The following is a 20940-nucleotide window of genomic DNA, read 5'->3' on the forward strand; positions in this document are numbered from 1 at the left end:
ATCTTTAATTTTGACTGCCTCCCTTTTTTGCAAATGTGTTTTTCTTTTTTATATTATTATATGTGTGAGGTTTTCAAAGTACTTTAGAAACTGCTACTGTCTTCATTGTAAGAAGACATTTTGCCCAAAGTGTTGTTTTATTTCTCCTGTTTTGTCATGTGTTGGCCTGAAGTTACAAGGGTTTCCAATGCCAGTGGCTGAGTCCTCAGCAGGCTATACTAAAGCCCAGTGCAGTTCAGTGGGATCATTTCCCACACGGGTCCCAAACTCAGAAATACAAGGGACTGATGTCATTTTGACCTGCATCTTAATCCTCTTGTGTAGAAATAGCACAAACATATCTGTTGAAGACTTAATGAAGAAGCTTGATATGCACTAAACCTTCAGAAAACGCACCATTTTAGCAGTTTGAAGTAAATGGAAATACTGCCATATTTTCTCTGTCTAAACTTGAGCTTTTAAGAGTACTAGAGAAGCAACCCCACTTTCAAAGGGTTTCAAAGCCCAGCAGCACAGTTTAGATGCTCTGGTGCTGCTGCCTCGTGCAAGTGACTGTGCAGTCCCAAACCAGCATGTCCATGTCACTGTGGCTATCTGCCAGCCCAGCCTGCCCTGCCATGGAGCTGCCAAGCTCAGAAATCCTCCTGTGCTGATGCAGGAGCAGGACTTCAAATTCCAGAACTGCTGTGGCTCGTGACAGAATCTCAATTAAATAAAGCAATTGCACGAATAATAATAATAGTCATGATAAGGGGAAGACTAAGATTGGCAAGCCATTATTGTATTAAATCCTGTCTAAGCTTTGCTGTGTTTAATAGGACATTTTTCCTTTTGGATACTTTAAACAAGCATGAAGAGTAAAGATAAGAAAAAATCCTAAATTCTTTTTCTTAGTTTATTTTTTCTTTTAATAGTAGGAAAAAATTATTTCAAATGTTTCTTGTGAGTTAACTGTTGGCTTCATGCACTCCTGGCCTGCAGCCTGGCAGTATTACAACTCTAAAGATTAGAACAGTTAATTTTTGGTACCTTTATTATCAGCACTAGTACCTTCTGTAAAGTGAGGTACTTCTTCATTTAAGAGGAATCAAAAAAACCGATGGATTCTATTTTTCTGGCTAAACGTGCTTGTATTCTCTTTATCCTCTGGCTAAACGTGCTTTAGTCACACCACTAAAGCTTAGAGGAAATTTATTTAACTGTGTTACTGTACTTAGAAACTGCCTACCTTGGGTTTCAGGCCATTGGATGTACCAACTCCTGCTGTATTTAGTCAGTCCTTCAGCTGATAGTTTGGAGCTTGGTGATACAGTTTATTTTGTCTCACTGGAAACTTTGAGTGATTTTCCTTGTGACTGAAATATTTATATTAAGTACCTGACAATTTAACTTCAGGTGAGTTAAATTGCAGCACTGTGAAATTATTCATGCTGCAAATACCATGTGTGATGATGATGTGATAAAGCTTTTAGAAATTAAGTTCCTGGTACAATGATATATCTTATAAAAAGCAAAATCAGAGATTTATTCCTCTCTAACCTTCTGTGTAACTAAATAGTTGTATTAAATGCTATTTCCCTGTTTTAGCTAGAGACTCAGATCTGCTTCTGTTGCTTTTCTTGGAAGGGCACATAAATTCATAGTGTCTTTATCAGAGCCAGCTAATGCCCTGCTGACTAGCAGGATTCAATTAGTGTCTCCCAGGGGGGTTGTAACACTGATTTGTGGTGCAGAGAAGCAGAAGAATCCTGTCATGTGTTTATGTGCTTTAAATCAGCTTCAATTACCCCTGTCGTTACAAGTCAGACATAACCTGTGTTTTTATGGGGAAGGGTGTCCTATCTAAACATCATCAGCATTTACTTTATTGACTGATATCCTCAGTGAAAATAAGTTTGATAGGTTGTAAAGATGTGTTGTTTAAGTCAAAAGAAGGAACTTGTTTGTCTGTTTAAAAAAGAGTAATAATAAAATGGGGGGAAATGGTGTAAAGCTCTCTACCTTGACATTTTCCTTGGTGAGAAGTGTCCGGAGAACCATTTGTGCCCTCATTTCTTACAGATGGGCGGGAACCTTAAATACTGTGCTAAAGCACACTGTCAGTAGTAGTTGGTGGATGATGCCATCTGCATTTGGCATTACCTTTTACAGCCAGACTTTAATGTGGGTGCTGTGTTAGGAATCTAACCTCCAGAATTTGAGGGGTGCTGACTGCCTGCCAGTGGGGCTGATCCTGCTCTCATGGAAACCAAGCCAGGTTCTTACCATCTTCAGCATGAAAACAGTGGCAGCAGAAGGCATTTTGCACTCATGACACATTCCTCCAGAATGCTGCAGGATTGTTAAATTCTTTTAAATGAGCACTTCTGCAACCCCTATTTCTGTAGCTGCTGAAGTAACACTTCGAAACTCTTTCTACATTGCATAGTAAACCAGTGTCAGTAGCAACTCCTTTTTTTTCCCCTTTTTTTCAGAGAAGATAAGGTTTGAATAGAAACATGTGGGAAGTGTATGGTAGCATCAGTGAGAAAACCTAGCTAGCAGGAGCAGTGGAGAACAAGTCAACAATCCAAGCCCAGTCGTCTCCTAAAATTACTACTGTTGGATGCCACATGGCCCAGTGTCACAGGGACCTGTATTGCGTGTACCCTCTGTGCTTCTGTGCTGCATTTGTAGCCTGCTGCCCTCCTCTGTGTAAAAGCTGCAGTGTCAGAAATCCAGCTCATCCCTGGGCATCTCTTGGGAGTCAGATACTACTGGCCAGGGCTGCCACAAGCTAAGGTCTGAAAAAAAAAAAAAAAAAAAATTGATATTCAGAGAAAACCTGGTAAAAGTACAGTATATTTTGCCATCCTATTTGCTCCTCTCTTTCTATCTTGTTTTAACCAAGTGGCTCTTAAAAAAGATTAGGTTTCAATTGCATGTTTGCTCTGCTGGAGTAAAGATTGAGGGCTTAATCCCTTCTTCTTCCAGTGCTGTTGTAGTCTAATGAAACCTTTTTTCTTCTGTTGTGTTTTGTGATGATAATGCTTAAAACTAGGAATGAGTGGAAGAATAACAGCATAGATTGAAAACTGTTGCGGATTAAATGCTTACTCCGAATTCCCAGGAAGTGGCTGAGCAATCTTCTTAACAGCTTCATTAATTGGAAGGGGCTTTATCCTCCAGAGGGCTGCCAAAAACATTTCCTTCAAAAAATTCATGTGTTTGTAAAAGTGAAATAGAAAGAGGGAGAAAATGGAGGCTGGCTGTAGCAATAGAAGCTTAGTTTCATTATAATTGTGCACATACTTCTCTACATGGCTGTCATAGTCAAGACAGTGTGGGTCTTATGTAGGATGGGAAAGGGCAGAACATTGAGTCTTTCAGAAAGAAATGCATTGTCACACCTGTGGTAATACTCTGAAAATGGAATTTTCAGGAGGCATTTTAGTGTGTTAATAAGTTATGTAGATTTAATAAGCATATATAAGATGTATGGTCCATCTAATGTAGTCCCTAGAGTGTGATTTCTGTTACTTGTGGACTGTGTTCACTGAATATCAAAAAACTGGGATTTGATTTCATGGTTATTATTGTAATTAGTAAAGTTGGGGGGCTGATGTTTATGTACACAGTTGGAGGAGTATATGTAATAGTTACCCTTTTAGGTTCAGTATTCTTGTAGTTAAAAAGTTGGAAAAAAAATTGTGACATGTAAATGATAAAGAGAGGACAACTTGACCCTGAGGTGGAGGATAGATTAGCGCATACGTCCCAGATTAATAAGGAAACAGATTTGTAGTCTTTTTGCAGAATTTTTACATTTAAGTTTTTCTGAGCTCAAGAAGTTTTCTTTAAAAACTGCGTCTTGACAGAAGCTGAATATGTGCCATGTAGAGGTGAATGGTATGTGGAGGTGAAGGAGGCAGATACATATTCTTCAAGGGGTTGCCTGCCAAACCCAGCTATAAAACCTCTTTCCACCCATTTATATTTTTATGGTCTTCAGGAAGGTAATTCACTTTGGCCAGGCAGTTGAGTATAAAAAAAAGAGAAAAAGAAAAGGATTTCAGAAAGCTGAAATATTTTTCTTTTTTTCAGTGGAAGATTGTGTAGTCCTACATATATAACACTGCCACTGTTAGAAAGAATTGAGATCTTTTGTGTATGTGTGTCTTAAAAAATTAGGAAAATACTGAAAATTAGAAGTTCAAATTCAGCTTCTTCTTAAACATAGCAATCATGACAGACATTTTGAATATGCTAAACCTTTTTATTTGCTCAGTTTTTTAGTGCTGCTGAATTTGGAAAGGGTTTGGTTCTCACTTAAGCAGGACCGGGTGCTTCTTAAGGCATCTCATGAAGCGGTCTTCTTCATCTCACTACTGGTCACCCACTGAACACAGCTAGGTATTGTAGAAACCTAGGGTGTTGAGACTAAGATTTTGAAATCAGCCTGCGTGTTCTTGGAATTTTGATTCTAAACCAAATATATTTATCAATATGTGGTTGTTCCTGAACAAAGGGCTGGTGGTGTGCTACTCTTCAGGTTTAAGTCTGCTGCTCTTTAGAGGAAGGGTCTGGAGCACAAGTCCTATGAGAAGCAGCTGAGGGTACTGGAGTTGCTAACCTGGAGAAAAGGAGGATCAGGGGGTGTTTATTGCTCTCTGCAACTGCGTGAAAGGAGGTTTTAGTGTGGTGGGGGTCGGTTTCTTCTTCCAGGCAACCAGCAATAGGGCAAGGGGAAATGTCTTTATGTTGTACCAAAGAAGGTTCAGATTGGGTATTAGGAAAAGTTTGTTCACTGAAAAGGGGGTTAAACATTGGAACAGGGTGCCCGGGGAGGTGACTGGGTCACCATCACTGGCAATGTTCACAAAATCAGTAGACATGGAACTATGTGGTGACATGAGCATGGTGGTGTTTGGTCAAAGATTGGACTTGGTGATTGTGGAGGTCTTTTACATCCTTAGTGATTCTAGGATTCTTTGGTTCTGTATGGAGCATCCCTATAGCCCTAGAATAATGTAGGAGGGAAGGGATCTGTGGTGGTCCTGTGGCCCAGCCCCTGACTCAAAGCAAATCCAGCTGTTGCATTCCTTTAACATATTTCTAAGGATGGAGATCCAGCAAACTCTCTGAACTTTGTGTTCCAGCACACAACAAGCTCATGGTAATTTTTTTTTCCTTATATTGAGTTGACATTTCCCATGTTCCCATTAATGTCTGCTACCTCTTGTCATTTCACTCTTTACCTCTGAGAAGATCATGGCTCCAATTTTGTGTGCATGTCATCAGGTAGTTTTAGACAGCAACACTATCTCCCCTGAGCAGGTACATTTCCTGCATCCCCTGCCTGCCCATGTGTCCTGTGCTGCAGCTCTGGGCCTGGCCACCTTCCCTCATCTCCCTCCAGTAAATCTTGTCCTGAGGAGCCCAAGGTGGTGCCTGCTGCAGTTCCTTAAATGAAGAACAGCAGGGAAGATGACATCCCTGGATCTGCTGGCTACACTAATACTTCCCAGGATGTGGCTGGTCGTTTGCCATGAGGACACGTTGCTGACTCATGTCCAGCATGGTGTCCACTGGGAGCCCCACATCTTCTTATATTTTCCAGCTGATTAACCCCTGTGGTGCACTGGTCCATGGGGTTGTCCCTCACTGCTTGCAGGATTTAGCATTTTCCCTCACTGAAATTTGTGTAGATGGTAGATAGCACTCAATGTCCACTTTGTATCATCATTTTAATCCACAGGGATTCATCCCTATGGAGCACCTTGAGGGATGTGATTGTACCAGGTACAAGTTAGCGCAGAATTTGATCCTGCTGGTCCTTAGGTTGCAGTCTGACGTTACACCTGACCTGGTGTAACTGCAGCCAGCTACTGAATTTAATAGCTTTGCTCTCTCCACAACCTGACCACAGGCTTCATTAATTTTCATATATCAAATTTTGTTGACTATTCTGCCACAGAGTCAGATCAGCAATTTAAGGAATAGATGGCCATCCATCTGCTCTGAAAAAAAAAAAAAAAAAAAAAAAAAAGATAATATTTTCTTTTGTCCTTCCCAGAAAGTTTGAATGACTTTCCCACAGCTGCATAGATTGAGGCATGGTGCAGAGAAAGACATGACCGGGACCTGACCTTTTGATATCAGCACACAGTTACCCTGGGTTATGCTGATGGTGATTTGATGTTTTACAATATAGTTTTGTTGGTCACCTCCGGATATTTTTCTGGGTTTGCAGATATTGTAGGCAGGTGGATAAAACAAAATTTGTTGGGAAATTAATCATAGATGTATTAAAATTCTACAAGTCATTTGAGAGAGCTGCTTTAAAAATGTTCTTAATTCTTATTTTAAAAATAGATTTTCTGACTGTAAAAATCTCACTGAATATTTATTAAAGGATAAGTAGCTAATTAAAACCCTTTCCTGGTTTTTGCAATACCTAGCAGTGTTCAGTGGGTGACTGGTGGTGAGATATCATTGCATTTGAAGGCAGATATGCTGCTCTTAGCCTAAAATTCTATATATGGTCCTGCTCACAACTTGCAGAGCTCAGAAACTGAAACCTTGTTAATTGACTGTTACCACCTTCTGTTGTGCCTTCACTCATACTGGCACTGAAATGCTTGAGCAGAGCTGCTTGTGAAAGGGAGAGGTCAGCTGGTACAGGAAAACTGTCAAATGTGTTGGGTATGAATTCCCAGTGAACAAGACAGTGAAACTTTGAGACTTATTTATGAGTTTAGAAGACCTGTGAGTGGAGGAAACGTCCGTCTGTACCTTGGGGTGGACAGCTCCAAGGATTATTTTGCTGGAGTTTTTTTAGAGCAATATGTCTTGCATATTTGAAGAACAATAAAGAATCAAGATTGTTGCCCTCTCGCATTGGAATGGGAAGGCATGGTGATTAGCTACTGAACTCTTAGGAAATAAATCCAGTACAGTATTTTTATAGGCTAGGAAACCCCCTACGTACCCTCCCATCTAAGGAGGGTCTGTGACTTGCCGTGGTACCTATAAGCTTTGGTAAGTTTGGAGGTGTCATCTGCCTGGTTCTGTCTTTGTGCCATAAGAGGTCAATAATCCTGTTCTTCTCTTCTAGGATTAATTTACTTCCTTTTAGATTGATTGCTTAGACAGTGATGAGATGAACCAATTCAAAGTGGGTGGTCTCTGCTTCTGCTTTAGCTGCTGCTTGGTGCATCTGTTTGAGATGGGCTTCTGTGCTCAGCTTGAAGTTCAGCTGTATCTTTATTAGGTATATCCTGAGTCAGGAAGATATATTTACCTTACCTCTCCCTACTGCTCCTTATACTATAAGGTAAATATATCTTCATGACTCAGGGGTAATATATCTCCTGGTTCTTCAAGATTGTTCAGTAGTTCACAGTCATTCTTTAGAGCAGTGAATTTCTCACAGCTCCATCCAGCACGTCACCATCCCCAGGATTATTAATGGTGCAAAGCCTGCTGTTTTACTGAGGCATCTCATGAGAGCCCGGCTGGGTCATGAGCTGAACCCAGCCTTGGTTCCCATAGAGCCTGTGGCAAAGCACAGTTGAAGGTAGTGTCATGCCCAGAGCATGCAGCTGTGCATAGGAGTGTAAGACGCCAGGGTAGATGTATGGCAGTGAGGGTAGTTGTTTGATGGTATCAGTGGAGCAGGGTGCTGGTTTTGCGGGAGTTTAATTTGGAGCAGACTACCAGTGGTTATAATTAGTCTGTGTGTATCTGTAGATCAAGATGAGATGTCTTCCTGAAAGCATGCAGGAGATCGATTACAAGTTCTTGTCTCAGTTCTGGAATGGTTGAAATCCCTTGGCTTGTGTCTTTCCAGGTTAATTAGTAGTTCTAAGTTCTAGGCTGGATTTTTTAATAGCTTGTTAAAATTAAAACATGATTAAATGGTTTCTTTCACATTTGCAGTAAAAAACTAGTACAGCATTTGAATATTATCCCTCCATTTTTGAGAGTTTTTTGTTAATTAGTCATGAATTTGTATTATCTTATATAGAAGTGTATCCCATTTACTAAATTTCATTCAAATGCATGTATGTTCATTTGAATAAACTTTGGGTTGGTCCTGATGACCTTCAGAGGTCTTTTCCAACCTCAACTCTTCTGGGAGTTCATAAAACTCTTATTATTCCATGTATTGGAAGTATCTCTGACTTTGAAAAGTATCAAAATCTGTTGCAGACAACAGTTATGACCTAAGAAGATAGTGTTGGGAGTATTTTTGAATATATAACACAGAAGCTTGTTGCTGCTGCATTGCTGCAGATTTGCTCACTGGAGTGCATCTCCTGGTTAGGTTATTGACTGAAATTCATGGTACAAAACCCTCTTTGGAAGAGATGGAAATTTAGGCTTCCTGGATCTATACTAACATGGTGTTGGACCTTGTTGTACCAGAGCCACACACAGGTCATCTATTTGGGTCAGAGAGTAAGGCAATATTAAAGGCTATTTCCATAAAGTATTTTTCCTTACCATAACTTTATGTAAGTGACAAGGTAGGAAAATTTTGGACTATATAAACTTGAGAAAGAGAAAAGAAAGTCAAAAGTAGAATTCATTAGCAGATATTAAAAAAAAAAAAGTAAAAATTACACTCTATGTGTCCTCATGATTTTTTAAAATGATCACCAATGGTCCAAAATGGGTGGCAGTGTTGAACACTTACTTAGGTGGTTTCAAATATATTTTAGTAATATTATATAAAAACAAAGGACAGCGTTGCTTTTGTTCTTTTTCTAAGTGATAAAAAATTTCTTTTAGATGTAATTCAAATGTAGAATGAGCTTCTCTTAGGTAGTTTAGGTAGCAAAACGATGTTTATTTTAACTTTACCACAAAGCATCTGTGCAGCTTTTTTAGTGAAGACAACCTTGCAATTGGTATGAATTTGATAACATTTGTGAGGGAATGCCATGCAGAGTTTTAATGAAATGTTAATGAAATAGTCTGATCAGATGGAGTTCACCATGAGGCAGAAGGTGTGTGTTATGTTTGTGCCCCACTTAAGCCATATTTTGATAGCTTGGATAGGGATTTAGTTGGACATGAGCTTTGGGTGGAATGAAATGTGTTTCTAAATCCTCACCATCCTTTGCTGCATATGAAGTGATTTGTCCATCTGGTTCCCTTAGAGAAAAAGCCTCAGTGGTTTCTCTGCCCAGACAAGGAAGTGCACCGCAGAGAGCTTTTTGTTTTAAGGACGTTGATAAAAAGCAATGATTTAATTAAGTGTAAGGAGAGCTGTTGTTGAGTAGGGAAAATAAGTAACATAGAGACTGTGGGGTTTATATTTGGGTTAGGTTTTTCCCCTTGAGAGTTCACTAACATTTGCTTTCTGAGCACACGAAGGACTTTGATGTGGTAAAAGCTGTGAGGACAAGTGCTGGTTTTTAATGTATAAGAGTCATCACTCTTGTGCAGTTATTTAACAACATAAAAGCAGCTGCATTTGCATCTGTTTAACTCCCTGTAATGCCAATTTTATTTTCATTCTGTAACTGATCCTGTTAGTGATGAACCCTGGCTGATATTACATTTCTTAGATACACAACAATTCAGACTTGAGTGCTCACTGTGTTTTTGTATCTTTAGATATTATTTTTTTCCCAAGAATTTGTAACCTCTGCATTTGAAGTTGTCTGTTTGATATGTCCCTTTGATACTTAAACCTCTAAGTGTCTGGAAAACTGAATGAGAGCTGGGCAAGCACAGAAAAAGAAGCCAGAGTATAATCAGGTCCTTTATGGAAAGATATTTAATTTCAATAAAAATGTGAGACTGTAACCAGTTTGTTTTTCTTTCTGTTGTTGTAGGTTGCCTTTCCCTGCAGGTGACCGGGTAACTTTTAATGGGAAGGAATGCATCTGCCAGAAATGTTCCCTGCCCCCTTCCAGCAGCACTGGCTCTTTCCCTGTACAGAACCTGCGAAGTAAGTACAGATTTTTGCTCTTTTCAGTCAGTACTTATTAGTTTAAAGAACTTCACAGGTTTAAAGAACAGAATTTTGCACCAATATGTATAACTGGAACTTACTCTGCTGCATAAGAGGTGTCATGAAATATGAGGTAGCCACGTGAAAAAGTATAAGGTGGTTTTTCAAGAAATTCTGATATTAAAAAGAAACACAGATGGTGCCATTACAGGATTAACAATACACCAAACCTCTCAAAGATTTGATTTAAATTAACTAAATCAAATTTTTTGGAGAGAAAAATATAATATAGATGCTAATGTTTTTGAGGATTTAGTCTAAGTCCATCTGAAATAAAAGCCAATGTGAGATTTAATGATTTGTAAGTGTTCCAGTATTGCTTCAGAGAATATCGGTGACAGGACTGCATGGCTAAATCCTACACAGAAAGGGGTTTCATGTATGAAACGGCAGTGGGGGCATTCACCTTGACCTCAGACAATTATGCACTATCAGAATATACAAACACAATGGGAAAGAAATGTGGTCTTTTCACACCTACGTTTTTGCAGTAGATCATAGAGAGGTGGTGTGACTCTGAACTCCATTCCTCTGCTGTTTTGCTCATGAAGTGCTGCCATGCTTTAAGAGTCCACCACTACCTTTATGTAATTAAATGGCAGCAGCAATTCAATTAAAGAGCAAAGACAGAAAACATTTTAATGACTGGTAAGTCAAGCTGGATTCAGCATGGCTGAGGAAGGGCCCCATGGATTGCTCATCTTCTGCGTAAGGAATCTAGCCCACTTCTGGGAGAAGTCTCTCCTTTTTTATTCTGTTTTCTTTGCCCCCCACATTTCTTCACAGAAGTTTTCACCATCTCCTTTCTGCAGTTCATCAACAAAAGATGCTGTGTGAATGCTCTGTGAGATGCTCTACTGATTCCTCTTGGTAATGTCATTCTCTTTTGGGGATAGGTTGGGCCTCTCTTAGGTGCTTTATCTTGTCACTCATTCCAGAGATGGATCCTTCTTGGCCATCTTTGCTGTCTTCATATCATATGTGAAAAGTGCCTCTGACTATAATGGACATTTTTTGCCTGGTTGAGTACTGACAGGGCAAGTGCATTTGACTGTCTGTGGTACAGAATCCTTTAGTGTATTTACATTCCCTTTCTCTGTGCACATGTACACCGTGGAGACTTTTTCTTGTCATTGCACTTCCTTGACTCCCTTGGGTCACTTCCTCACTCCCTTGAGTCTTCCCAGAGCACAGGTACCTGCAAACCTCAGCAAACCACTTACCTCAGAGGGAAACAGCACTGGGAGCAGATCTCTGTGGCAAAACCTGACCTTGGAAAATAAACATTTGACTTTTCCCCAAATAATATAGAGCAGTGAATGGTGTATCTCCTGACAACAGCTTTCTTGGAGAAGATGTTAATGGTTCAAACAAGCAACTCTTGTTAGTAATGCACAAAAACATATGACTTCAGGCAAACTCCTTCAAGGAATGAGTAGTACATTGACCCACTGCTACACTGGGTTTGTTCCTGTCTCATAACTGTCTGATGTGTACCATGTGTGCTGTTCAGCAGCCTTTTTATCACAGTAGTGCTTTCAGAACATCTCTTGGGGACTCGCTGAGCTTCCAAAATCACTGCCCCCTCTGACAAGTCCTATTTGCATCCTCTCCTTTTGCTTCTAACCTCCTTCATGCCTTCCATTTGGAAGAAATGAAGAATGTAAAATACTTGCTTTCTGCCTGAGTCCTTGAATATTTTATTATATAAGTACCTGCCTCTCTGTTTTGTTTTGTTTTATAAAACAGTAGCTCTGAAAACCTCTTGTGACAGTGTTGATTTTGAGAGAGTACTCAAGGAAGAATATCAACATGTAGCAGCAAATTGATGTGTTCTGCAGAGTTATTGCTTGAAATTAGTTGAGTCACCAAAGGATGCTGCATCCAAGATGGGAAGACAAGGACACTGCATCAGTAGACACTGTTGGCATAGCAACCACAATATTTGTTTGTAATTATCTGGCACTTTACAGAGAAAACAGCAGTTGGAAATAAAAAAAAAAAAAAAGAAGTAGCTCACAAAATGCTGCACTTCTGCCCACCCAAGCTTAAACTAGATGAAAGGTGAATGGCATCTGATCACATGATGTTGTATTCAGTTTTTGAAACAAGCCCTCAAGCAGTGAGATTAAATTAGATTTCCAGATGAATCCCCAGTACAGGGGAGATCACAAACAAATTTCTGATTGCAGTTAAACAAGAGATACTGTAGAATACTGCAGGGACTAAAACCAGGCACAGACTCAAATGTTCTTTTTTATTAGCAAAACTCAAATGTTCTGATCTGTAGTGCACATGCTTTTGTGCTAGGCTTGTTTCCACGTATTGGTGCTCTAGAGGGTAACATTAAAGAGGCACATTATTGCTCCCTCAATGCATTCCAAATCCACCGAAGGAAAATACAAACTGTGCTTTATCATTGTGTGCTCAGAAGTGAAACATTTACAGTTTCACTTACGCTGTCTCATTAGGGTCATGTAACCAACTAAATACAGTCTTAAATCAGAAAGTTTTTAAGAGGACTGTTTAAATGTTTTAATGAGATCTTAGGTTGAGAGTTCCTTCTTAATATCTAGATAAATCTTTCTAATGCTTTTTCATAGCTTTCTCTTCCATGTAAGACATTGTTGTGGGTTTTTTTCTCTCCTGGCATTTCTGAATGATTGAGTGTCTTTAAGGTTTTGTCTTCTCTCTAGAAAATTCTTGGTATACCTGAAGAATTCCTAAATATGCTATGTATTTTTTCACATGAGATAGAAGATATTTTATGGAGAATTAGAAGGATTACTGAGATATTGGTACTAGAATCAATTTATCACTGGCATTTATCCCTTCTTTCCATATATTCTCACTATCTTAACATTTAGTAAGAAAATCATGCATAGGTAGGAAATCTGTAGAGTGAAGAGTCAATGAGAGATATACGTTGTGGGGTATTAGAGGGTTCATTTGGGATATAGAGAACCAGATCCAAATCCCATGTCTACGTAGCATCTCTAAAGGGGGCACTCACTGGTGGACTGTTCATCTGGAAACTGAGTGTAGATTTGGCTTTTACTAGCTTAGTCAAAATCTTCCATTGTTAAAAAATAGGCAACCAAACCCCCAAACAGTCTTGTTCTCAGTTACTCTTTCTGGGGCGGATAGCTAGTTCACCTACAGCCTGTTTAACTCACACAGACTGTTAACACAGACTAACTTCTGTTACCCAGTTACCGCATGTTTTACGTGTATTTTTTGCAAGCTCCTCTTGGAGCTTTATTATAAGTGGATTTTTATAAAGAGTAAATACATAGATGTCCATCAGTTTCACATATGGAAATGTCACTAATGCCTCTTAAGTATTGGTGTGTTTTTACTGGTCGCAGGAAATTTCATACCAAAATTTCAGCTTGGATTTTTTTCATGGTTACAAAGACAATTTCAAAGTAAGTAGAGCTTGCAGATCCAAAGGCAAAGGCTAAAATGAAGAATCAGTTATTTGTTTTACTCTTTGTCTTTTTTATTTCTTTTATCAGGGTGGTTTGCGACCCTTGGGAAACTAATCAGCAAAACTTTGTATTTTTTAAACATAGTATAAATTAATTAAAATAAAGCCTAAGCCACTAGGAAACTGAAGTCACCAGCTTTTTTCTTTGGATGATGCATCTCTTGTAGCAATGTCAGAGCTTTCTAAGGGCAGCAACACTTGCCATCCATCAGTGAGCAGTGGAGTGAGCTAAGGAGCCCTCATAAGCTGTTACTGGGACACTGATAGATCCCGGTACTGCTATAACCAACTGCTGCATGACCACCTAAGAATATGATTCACTCATTTGGGTTTTTCTCTTGCAGATTGTGGGGGCTGTGGTTCAGAAATAAAGAATGGTCAGTCCTTGGTCGCCTTGGACAAACACTGGCATTTGGGCTGTTTTAAGTGCAATACATGTGGCAAGCTACTGAATGCAGAGTATATCAGCAAGTAAGTAGAGAAGTATTTTCACCTCTTTTCAGCATTCTTTTAATGCCAAATAATTAATTTATCATTGCAGACCCTTTATTTATATATATGTATGTTTGGAGATATATATATATAAGATATTAGAGATTATTGTCTAAATTATTATCTAAACTGTATTTAAAAAATAAAATTGAGAAAGTAGAAGTCATTTCTTTCCACTTGCCTGGAATGGCACTTGACAAAGCAGCTATGCTACAGAGAGGCAGCAGGTGGAATATGTTTCCAAGACCCAAATGTATGCCCTTAGTTACCTATGGTTTTTCTCTCTGTAATGCTGTGATGTAAACAAGCAGGTGCTGTTCTTTCTATCTGTATTACATAAGAAGAAATGTTAGCCAGAAGTTAATTAAGGTTGTACATACTGTGCTTTTGTGCTGCTCTAGACCCTCTTGCTGTGAGATTTGCACTGAATGTGATGACAGCACTGAGAAACAGCACAGAGTATGCCCGCAGACCACATTCTTTGTCAACACTTTCACCTGGCCAGTGACACGCAGGCCTTTCACTGGCCAACACTGAGTTTCATAGCTTGCACTGGAGAACAACATTTATTAAAAGGGTGCTCTTAAATAAGGTTTTGCATTGTCTCAATGTTGTGCTGGTCTGCTGTTTTGTAGTGCAGTGCTTTTTTTTTGCTTGTTATTTAATATACCCCCCCAAAATTGTAAAGATGTAATTATTGCAAAATCTTCTTTTTAAAAAGGCTAAAAGCCAAACAACCCAAGAGAGGAAACATCCTGTCTTTAATTAATTCAATTAATTATTGTGATAACTTATAGGTTAGTCTCCAAGAAATCCAACTTCCATGCTATAAAATTAATTTCTATGTTTCTCCAGGGAAATGTCTGATAAAATTATGCCTCTGCTAATAAATCTGTCTGATCATGAGCTATTTTAGTATAACAAACAAAACATATTTAAATATGTTTAACTTGAACTTTGAAACACAAGAAGAGTCTCCAGTTTCTACTTAGAGCAATTTGTTTTCATTCATCAGTTTAATGGTCTACATATACAACTTAGTAAAATTGTAAAATGTAAAATTAAGAGGTTCTTGTCAGGGCAAAAGTCCAAATGTTCTGGTCTTTTTGACACTTTAAAATAAAAGCTGAGACTCCACATTTTTTTCTTCATATCTCTAAATTGTATCTTAATTCACTGGTGGTGGTGAAATAGTTGGTCACATCATGCATGAACACACTGCTGCTCAGGCTGAATTCTTGTAGTCATTGCTGGCTTCTGTGAAGCACATTCCCAAGATGTTTGATCCATGACTGTCTTTAAGCAAATCCAGTCAAGAGTGCCAGTAGATTTAAGTGTTTATCAAAACTTGGTTTACAGACAAGAATTTTGAGAAACTCTGCAGTCTCAGCTAAAGGATTAGGTAATACATATATCAGATGATACATCAACTGGATGAATTAGATGATAAGAGGGGAAGAGTAATATGAAGAAGTAACCATCTTTTCCACAGAGGGGGAAACATCTGAAAGAAGTTAATGGGTAACATGGTTGAACAGGTGATGTGATGGTGTCAGAGACTGAGTGTTGTAACAAGGCTGATGGATGTGTTTAGCAACAGAGGAGAAAAGTGGTCCAAAATAGTTGCTCATTACTATTCAGCTTTTTACAATATTAATAAATATGAGATACTTGGGAGGTAGGAAGGCCCATAAATACCCTATGAAGTGTTGAAATACTGACAAATTTTAGATGCTTCCAGTAAACTGTAAGCTTACATAAAGCAACATCTGTACAGCCTCTTGTTCTTCCCTAGGGATGGGGTTCCATACTGCGAAACAGACTATCATGCCAAGTTTGGTATCAGGTGTGACAACTGTGAAAAGTACATCACAGGAAGAGTGCTCGAGGTAAGGAGAGCCTGTCATTCAAGCACATCTCAAAGTGTACAAAAAGAGTAGCTCTTTTGGATTTAGTTCTATGCTCACAAATGAGTGTTAATGCAACAGCTTAATGTTATTTTTATTAAATACCAGGAATTTTTCTGTAACTGGATTTTTTGTTTCTTCTGGTAATGATTTGGTACTACACAAACTCCCTAATTGGATGTTTATGGTACTGGAGAATGTTCAGGCAGCAGAAGTAATAAATGAATGTTATCAGGCACATTTTAAAACTTGCCCTAAATTAATTTGTTATTTCTGCGTTTTGGTTCTCTTTTATGTTCCCCAAAGATAGGATGAAGCTGTTGAAAAGTAAAATGAATGGTTTGAACTGTGTTTTTGCACCCAGAAATGAACTGTGTGGCAGAGATTTTTTGCACTTGTTGTTCTAAGAGGTGGCAGGAGGTTGTTTAGTGTAGGTGTATGTTTATGCATTATGCAAAAGTTTCCATATAACTGACCCAGTGTCACAGAATGAATATATTCGTTTTATCTGAATAAAATTTATCCTTGGATCTGAGTGTATTGTTGCCCTGTTAGTGTCATTGTTTATCTACTTTTTCTTTCTGCTTTTTGCTGTGAAGTTCAAGCAGTACTGGAGTTAGGAAGAGTTGCTCAGTTCACTCTTCTCATCAGCTAAGAAAACCTGGAGAGGTCCCAAGGGGCTTCCACCAGAGAAAGATCTGCTGGAGTCACATAGAGGCTTAACTATCCAAGTGGTGGACAATTATAACTCATTAGGAACTGATGAGCAAGTATCCATACTAGATGGGAATCTGTATTGGATGGGATGATATGGTGTTAACATAGGCATGAGAGACTTATCCATTAACAAATGTTTTTACAGACCTTTCCAAAAGAGATTTCTAAAAGGGAATTTGAAAGAGTGTTAAGACAGCTTTCTGATTTTTTTTGCACACAGTTGTCTCAACTGGAAGAGGCAGAACAAAAGAAAACATCTTAAAACCTTCAAAAATGTAAAAAGTGACCGGTGGAAGCTGTTAAATGTTTTCAGAGGTGTCAACCATTGACATTAAATAAAAGGGAATAAAAGGAGGTGAGATTTGAAAGTGAAGGTAATTCAGAGAAGTGAATGCAGAGAGAAGAGTTAAAGCTGTGGCAAATTTGGAGTGCGCTTACTCGGGGCAGTTTACAAGGAGTGATTAATACTGAGATAGGAGAAGAGCAGAAGCTCCAGTTTCTGTACTGACTCTTGGCTTCACAATATTGTGTTTTTTCAGTCCTGGTTCTTGCCTTGAAATGTGTGCAAGAATGTTCTTTTTATGTGGTAATATTTTACCTGCAGTATGGTTAAACAGTAGCATGTGGTGTGATGGGATTAAGAACTGGGTCCTTACTGTCTCTATGGATAGTAAAAAGAGAAAAAAAAGTCTTAAAGATCTGCATGGTAACAGTACCAAGTGTGATCTGTGGGACCTGGGAGCACATGTAACTGTAGATGATTCTTCTGGCTGCTTGCTGAGAGTGTACTGAATAGGAAGACAGTTCCTTGGTTTTATTGTAGATAGGCCAGTAATAGACTTCGGAAAAGCTAATTTTTGAAAGCTGCTGTAGGAGTTTTACCATGACAGATTACATATGGTGGTTTTGGTCAGTGTGTGTGCGTCCCTCTCCTCTCCATTCCCCAGTGTTGCTCTAAGGACAGCTCTGTGTAGCACTGATTATCATCTTCTGGTTCAGGCTGGGAGCTACTTTCATTGGTCTTTGGCATTTAACTGTGGAAAAAATACTGATACAAGATTCCAAAATCTTTAAAAAAAATAGATGCGGAGAAAGATCTTTCACCACCTGTAAAAGCACCGATAGTATCATTGTGAAACAGGAGACAAAGGTTGAAGTTAGGATGAGCAGGAAATGGATTTGAATGGTTACGATGTCATTTAATGTCTGGACGCTTGTTGGCACGACTTGGGCATTTTATGATCTGTAAACTTTTTTTCTATATAATTATACTAAAGAGTTTGTTGGTTTGTGTGCAACAAAGCTAATGAAGCTTGAACATGGGTGCTTGTCACATGTCCTAGCATTCTGCAGTCACAGTAGGTCCTGTTCCTCATGTCATCTCCCAAGATATCTGCTCCCATCCCCTCTGTTTTTCCATGACATATCTCAAGAACTTTCTTTACATCCCCAGTGCCTGTTTCCAAGCAGTGACTCACACTGTGAGCCTTCCTCCATGGTGATCAGCCCAGATTTTCATGAGTCTTTGGAACTCTGTAAGGGATCCCATAAACAGCCATTGAGTTTTGGTGTGGACTGTGGAGAGCAGCTGGATAAGGAGGAAAGGCACACACCTCATTTCGGTAGGAAGCCAAACAAAAAGTCATGGCCTGAGCAAACAGATTTGGAAGGATGCAGAGACCGTGTCCATAGCTAACATGTTTAAAGCATTTGTTGTTTGTGTGCAGCAGATGGACTTGTTCAAAAGGCTTGGGACTGAGGCTGATCTTTTCTCTCTCTCTCTCTGGTCTTGGTATCGAGCTCAATGTCTTTTTGTCACCAGGAGGCTAATTGATATGTTTGTCTGTCTCCTGGTCAGGAGGACAGAAAAAATACAGGGTAGTCACACCTGTTCTTTTGTTACAGGACGTGTTATTTGTGGAATTGTCTGGAATGCTTAAACATTTCTTAAAACATCAGTATTTCTTTTTACTGTCTTGAATATTATCTGGAGAAACACAGAAATAATAGAGCAAATTGCTCCTTAAGCGGGGGGAAATCTTAACAGCAATACTTATTAAGCAGAGGAATACTCTCCCAAGGGAGCTGCTGGAAACTATCACTTAGAAAGTCTTATAACAAGATTGGACAAGGCACTGGAAAATCTGTGTTAGGGAACAGTCCTGCAATGACAAAGGGAGGGACTATATGACCTAATAGGATTTTTTCCATCTCTAATTTCTGTGATAATGTCAGGAGGACAGCTGCTTCCACAATTATTCTGTGCCCAGATTTTATAATTTTGTCTCCCTTTCCAACACTTGTTCATTTTAAGTGTTTATTCAGCAGAAAGGAAGGGAGAGTCAACTAGTGTGAGTTACTGATAAGTTATAAATATATGGCTGTTTTTGTCGGTTGTCAGCCAAATACAATGATGATTTAGTTACCTAAATTCTTCTCTCAGCCCATTTTCTGAGGGCCAGATTCATTCCATGTAGTAAATGGGCTTAAACACAGGATAGCTTTGTTTATAATTCCTTTAAGTTTCTTTCTTCTCCTCCCTCCAGTCCATCTTGGCTTGCACCCACTCTCCCAGGGAACTTGTACTGGAAAAGCTATAAAAGAGGCTGAGTAGTTCATTTATGGAGATAATGTATTTTATTACTTTTAAAAGCAATGATTTTGCTGGTTTGTTTTGTTTTGTTTTGTTTTGTTTTGTTTGTTGGGTTTTGTTGGGTTTTGTTTGTTTGTTTGTTTTGGGGGGGTTTTTTTGTTGTTTTTTTTAAACCCTACCTACCAGTGCATTTATGGTCAAGATTTGCTTTGTGATGCATACAAAACACTCTTAAATGCAAATCAGTCCTCTCCTAGAAGTTGTGTTGTTTTATCCCTGACCATATATATTGATAAACCTGTCAGCTCAAGTGAGGAGGAAGAGGTTGCTGGAGTTTACTTTTGTAGTTTGACTTAAATGCACTGTGCCTGAAAAGCTCTAGGGAGAGAAAGGGTTCACCGTAGTGCTTATGCTGTATCTCTGCTGCCAATCTTGCAATAGTTATGATCATGCAATAACACACATTTTAAAATAACAAGCCATTGATTTTTGTGACCAGCCATTTCCCTTTTGTCATATTGCAATCTATTTCTCTGTACTTAGCGCTAAAAATATTTTTCTCCTTTTTTTCTACTACAAAAAGTAATTTATTAGTTAAAATTTCAACTTGTGCTAATAGGCATATCCAAAAAAAAAATAATTGTCTTTTTTTTCAAAAAAATACAGTATTTCTTATGATAATTCAGAGCCTGATTTAAACCCCTTTCATTCAAGAAAACACTTTCCATTTGTTTCCTCATTTTTAATCAGTCTTTTAGCTGCATTTTGCTGGGGGAGGCAGAGATGTGTTGTCTGTCTCCCTGTCCTTCCCACATAGCAGGTTGTGTAAAAGGTTTGGAAAGCTGTTGAGGTGCATGCCAAAGCTGTGTGACAGCCAATGGCTCCTCCTTGTCCTCTCCTGGGAGGCATATCTGGGTTTCCTTAACATCTGATACTTAGAAACAGCATCTCAATTCCAGCATCTCTCTATTTTAAAGTGGTCCACATTAAAATAATATAAAATGCTTTGAATAGGATTGATTTTTAGCTCTTTATAAGTGTCGTCCCCTTTAATTGATGAACTCTAAGGAGAATTTATAGAGACTAGTCTTAGTTTCTCTCAACCTTTATTTTGCAAAACTGAGTGAACTCAGTTCTCCTCTGCTCGTAAAGTCAGCTCCAGGCTTTTCTGGTGATGCTGGTGGATCTTTTCAGTGTGGGTTCTGAACTGGAACCACCTTCTCTCAGTGTGGATGAACACTGTACTCCAGACAATCCCTCACCACTATCTTGTGCCATGATGGTAACCCCTTCCACCATTTCTAAGGAAGGTACTTTCCTGATATATCCCACATGGTGCGATTTTTTTCTGAGTTCTTTAACATTGACAGTCCATAGCGAGATATTACTTTAAGGAGAGAGGTTTTCTTCATCTGCTGTAAGTGGTTTCCTACACAGTTAGAGGAAGCCTCTATATCCAAAGATAACCTCCTGGGGATGTTTTAATGGCAAACACAATATAGGCTGTGAGGGGGTGTCTTGGTTTGGAAAGACAGGTGTCTGCTAAGGAATGCAGGAGCTTCCCTTGAAATGGAAAATATAAACCCCTCCCTCCAAATTATAATTTTGAAATTAATGAGCTATCACAGAAAGATAAGGGAATAGGAATAACAGTTCTTTACTAGAAAAATTAAACTACTAATGCAGTAGTACAAAAAAACCACTGACAAAGTCAGAATACTACCTGACACCCTGT

The 20940-nt window shown here is 38.8% G+C and overlaps 1 protein-coding gene across 9 annotated transcripts in view; it reads left to right on the top strand.

Moving 5' to 3' along the window:
• The window catches only part of ABLIM2 (actin binding LIM protein family member 2), a 130576-nt gene that overhangs the window by 49054 nt on the left and 60582 nt on the right, over positions 1–20940 (top strand). For all 9 annotated transcript variants that reach the window (XM_066185399.1, XM_066185403.1, XM_066185404.1 and 6 more), the window contains exons 4-6: positions 9828–9943; positions 13841–13967; positions 15784–15877. In XM_066185399.1, coding sequence (XP_066041496.1) covers positions 9828–9943; positions 13841–13967; positions 15784–15877 — 337 coding nt within the window. The remainder of the gene's footprint in view (positions 1–9827; positions 9944–13840; positions 13968–15783; positions 15878–20940) is intronic.

This window comes from Chamaea fasciata, unplaced genomic scaffold (assembly GCF_029207755.1).
Source record: "Chamaea fasciata isolate MVZ Bird 193981 ecotype frontalis unplaced genomic scaffold, bChaFas1.0.hap1 SCAF_6, whole genome shotgun sequence".
NCBI lineage: Eukaryota > Metazoa > Chordata > Aves > Passeriformes > Sylviidae > Chamaea > Chamaea fasciata.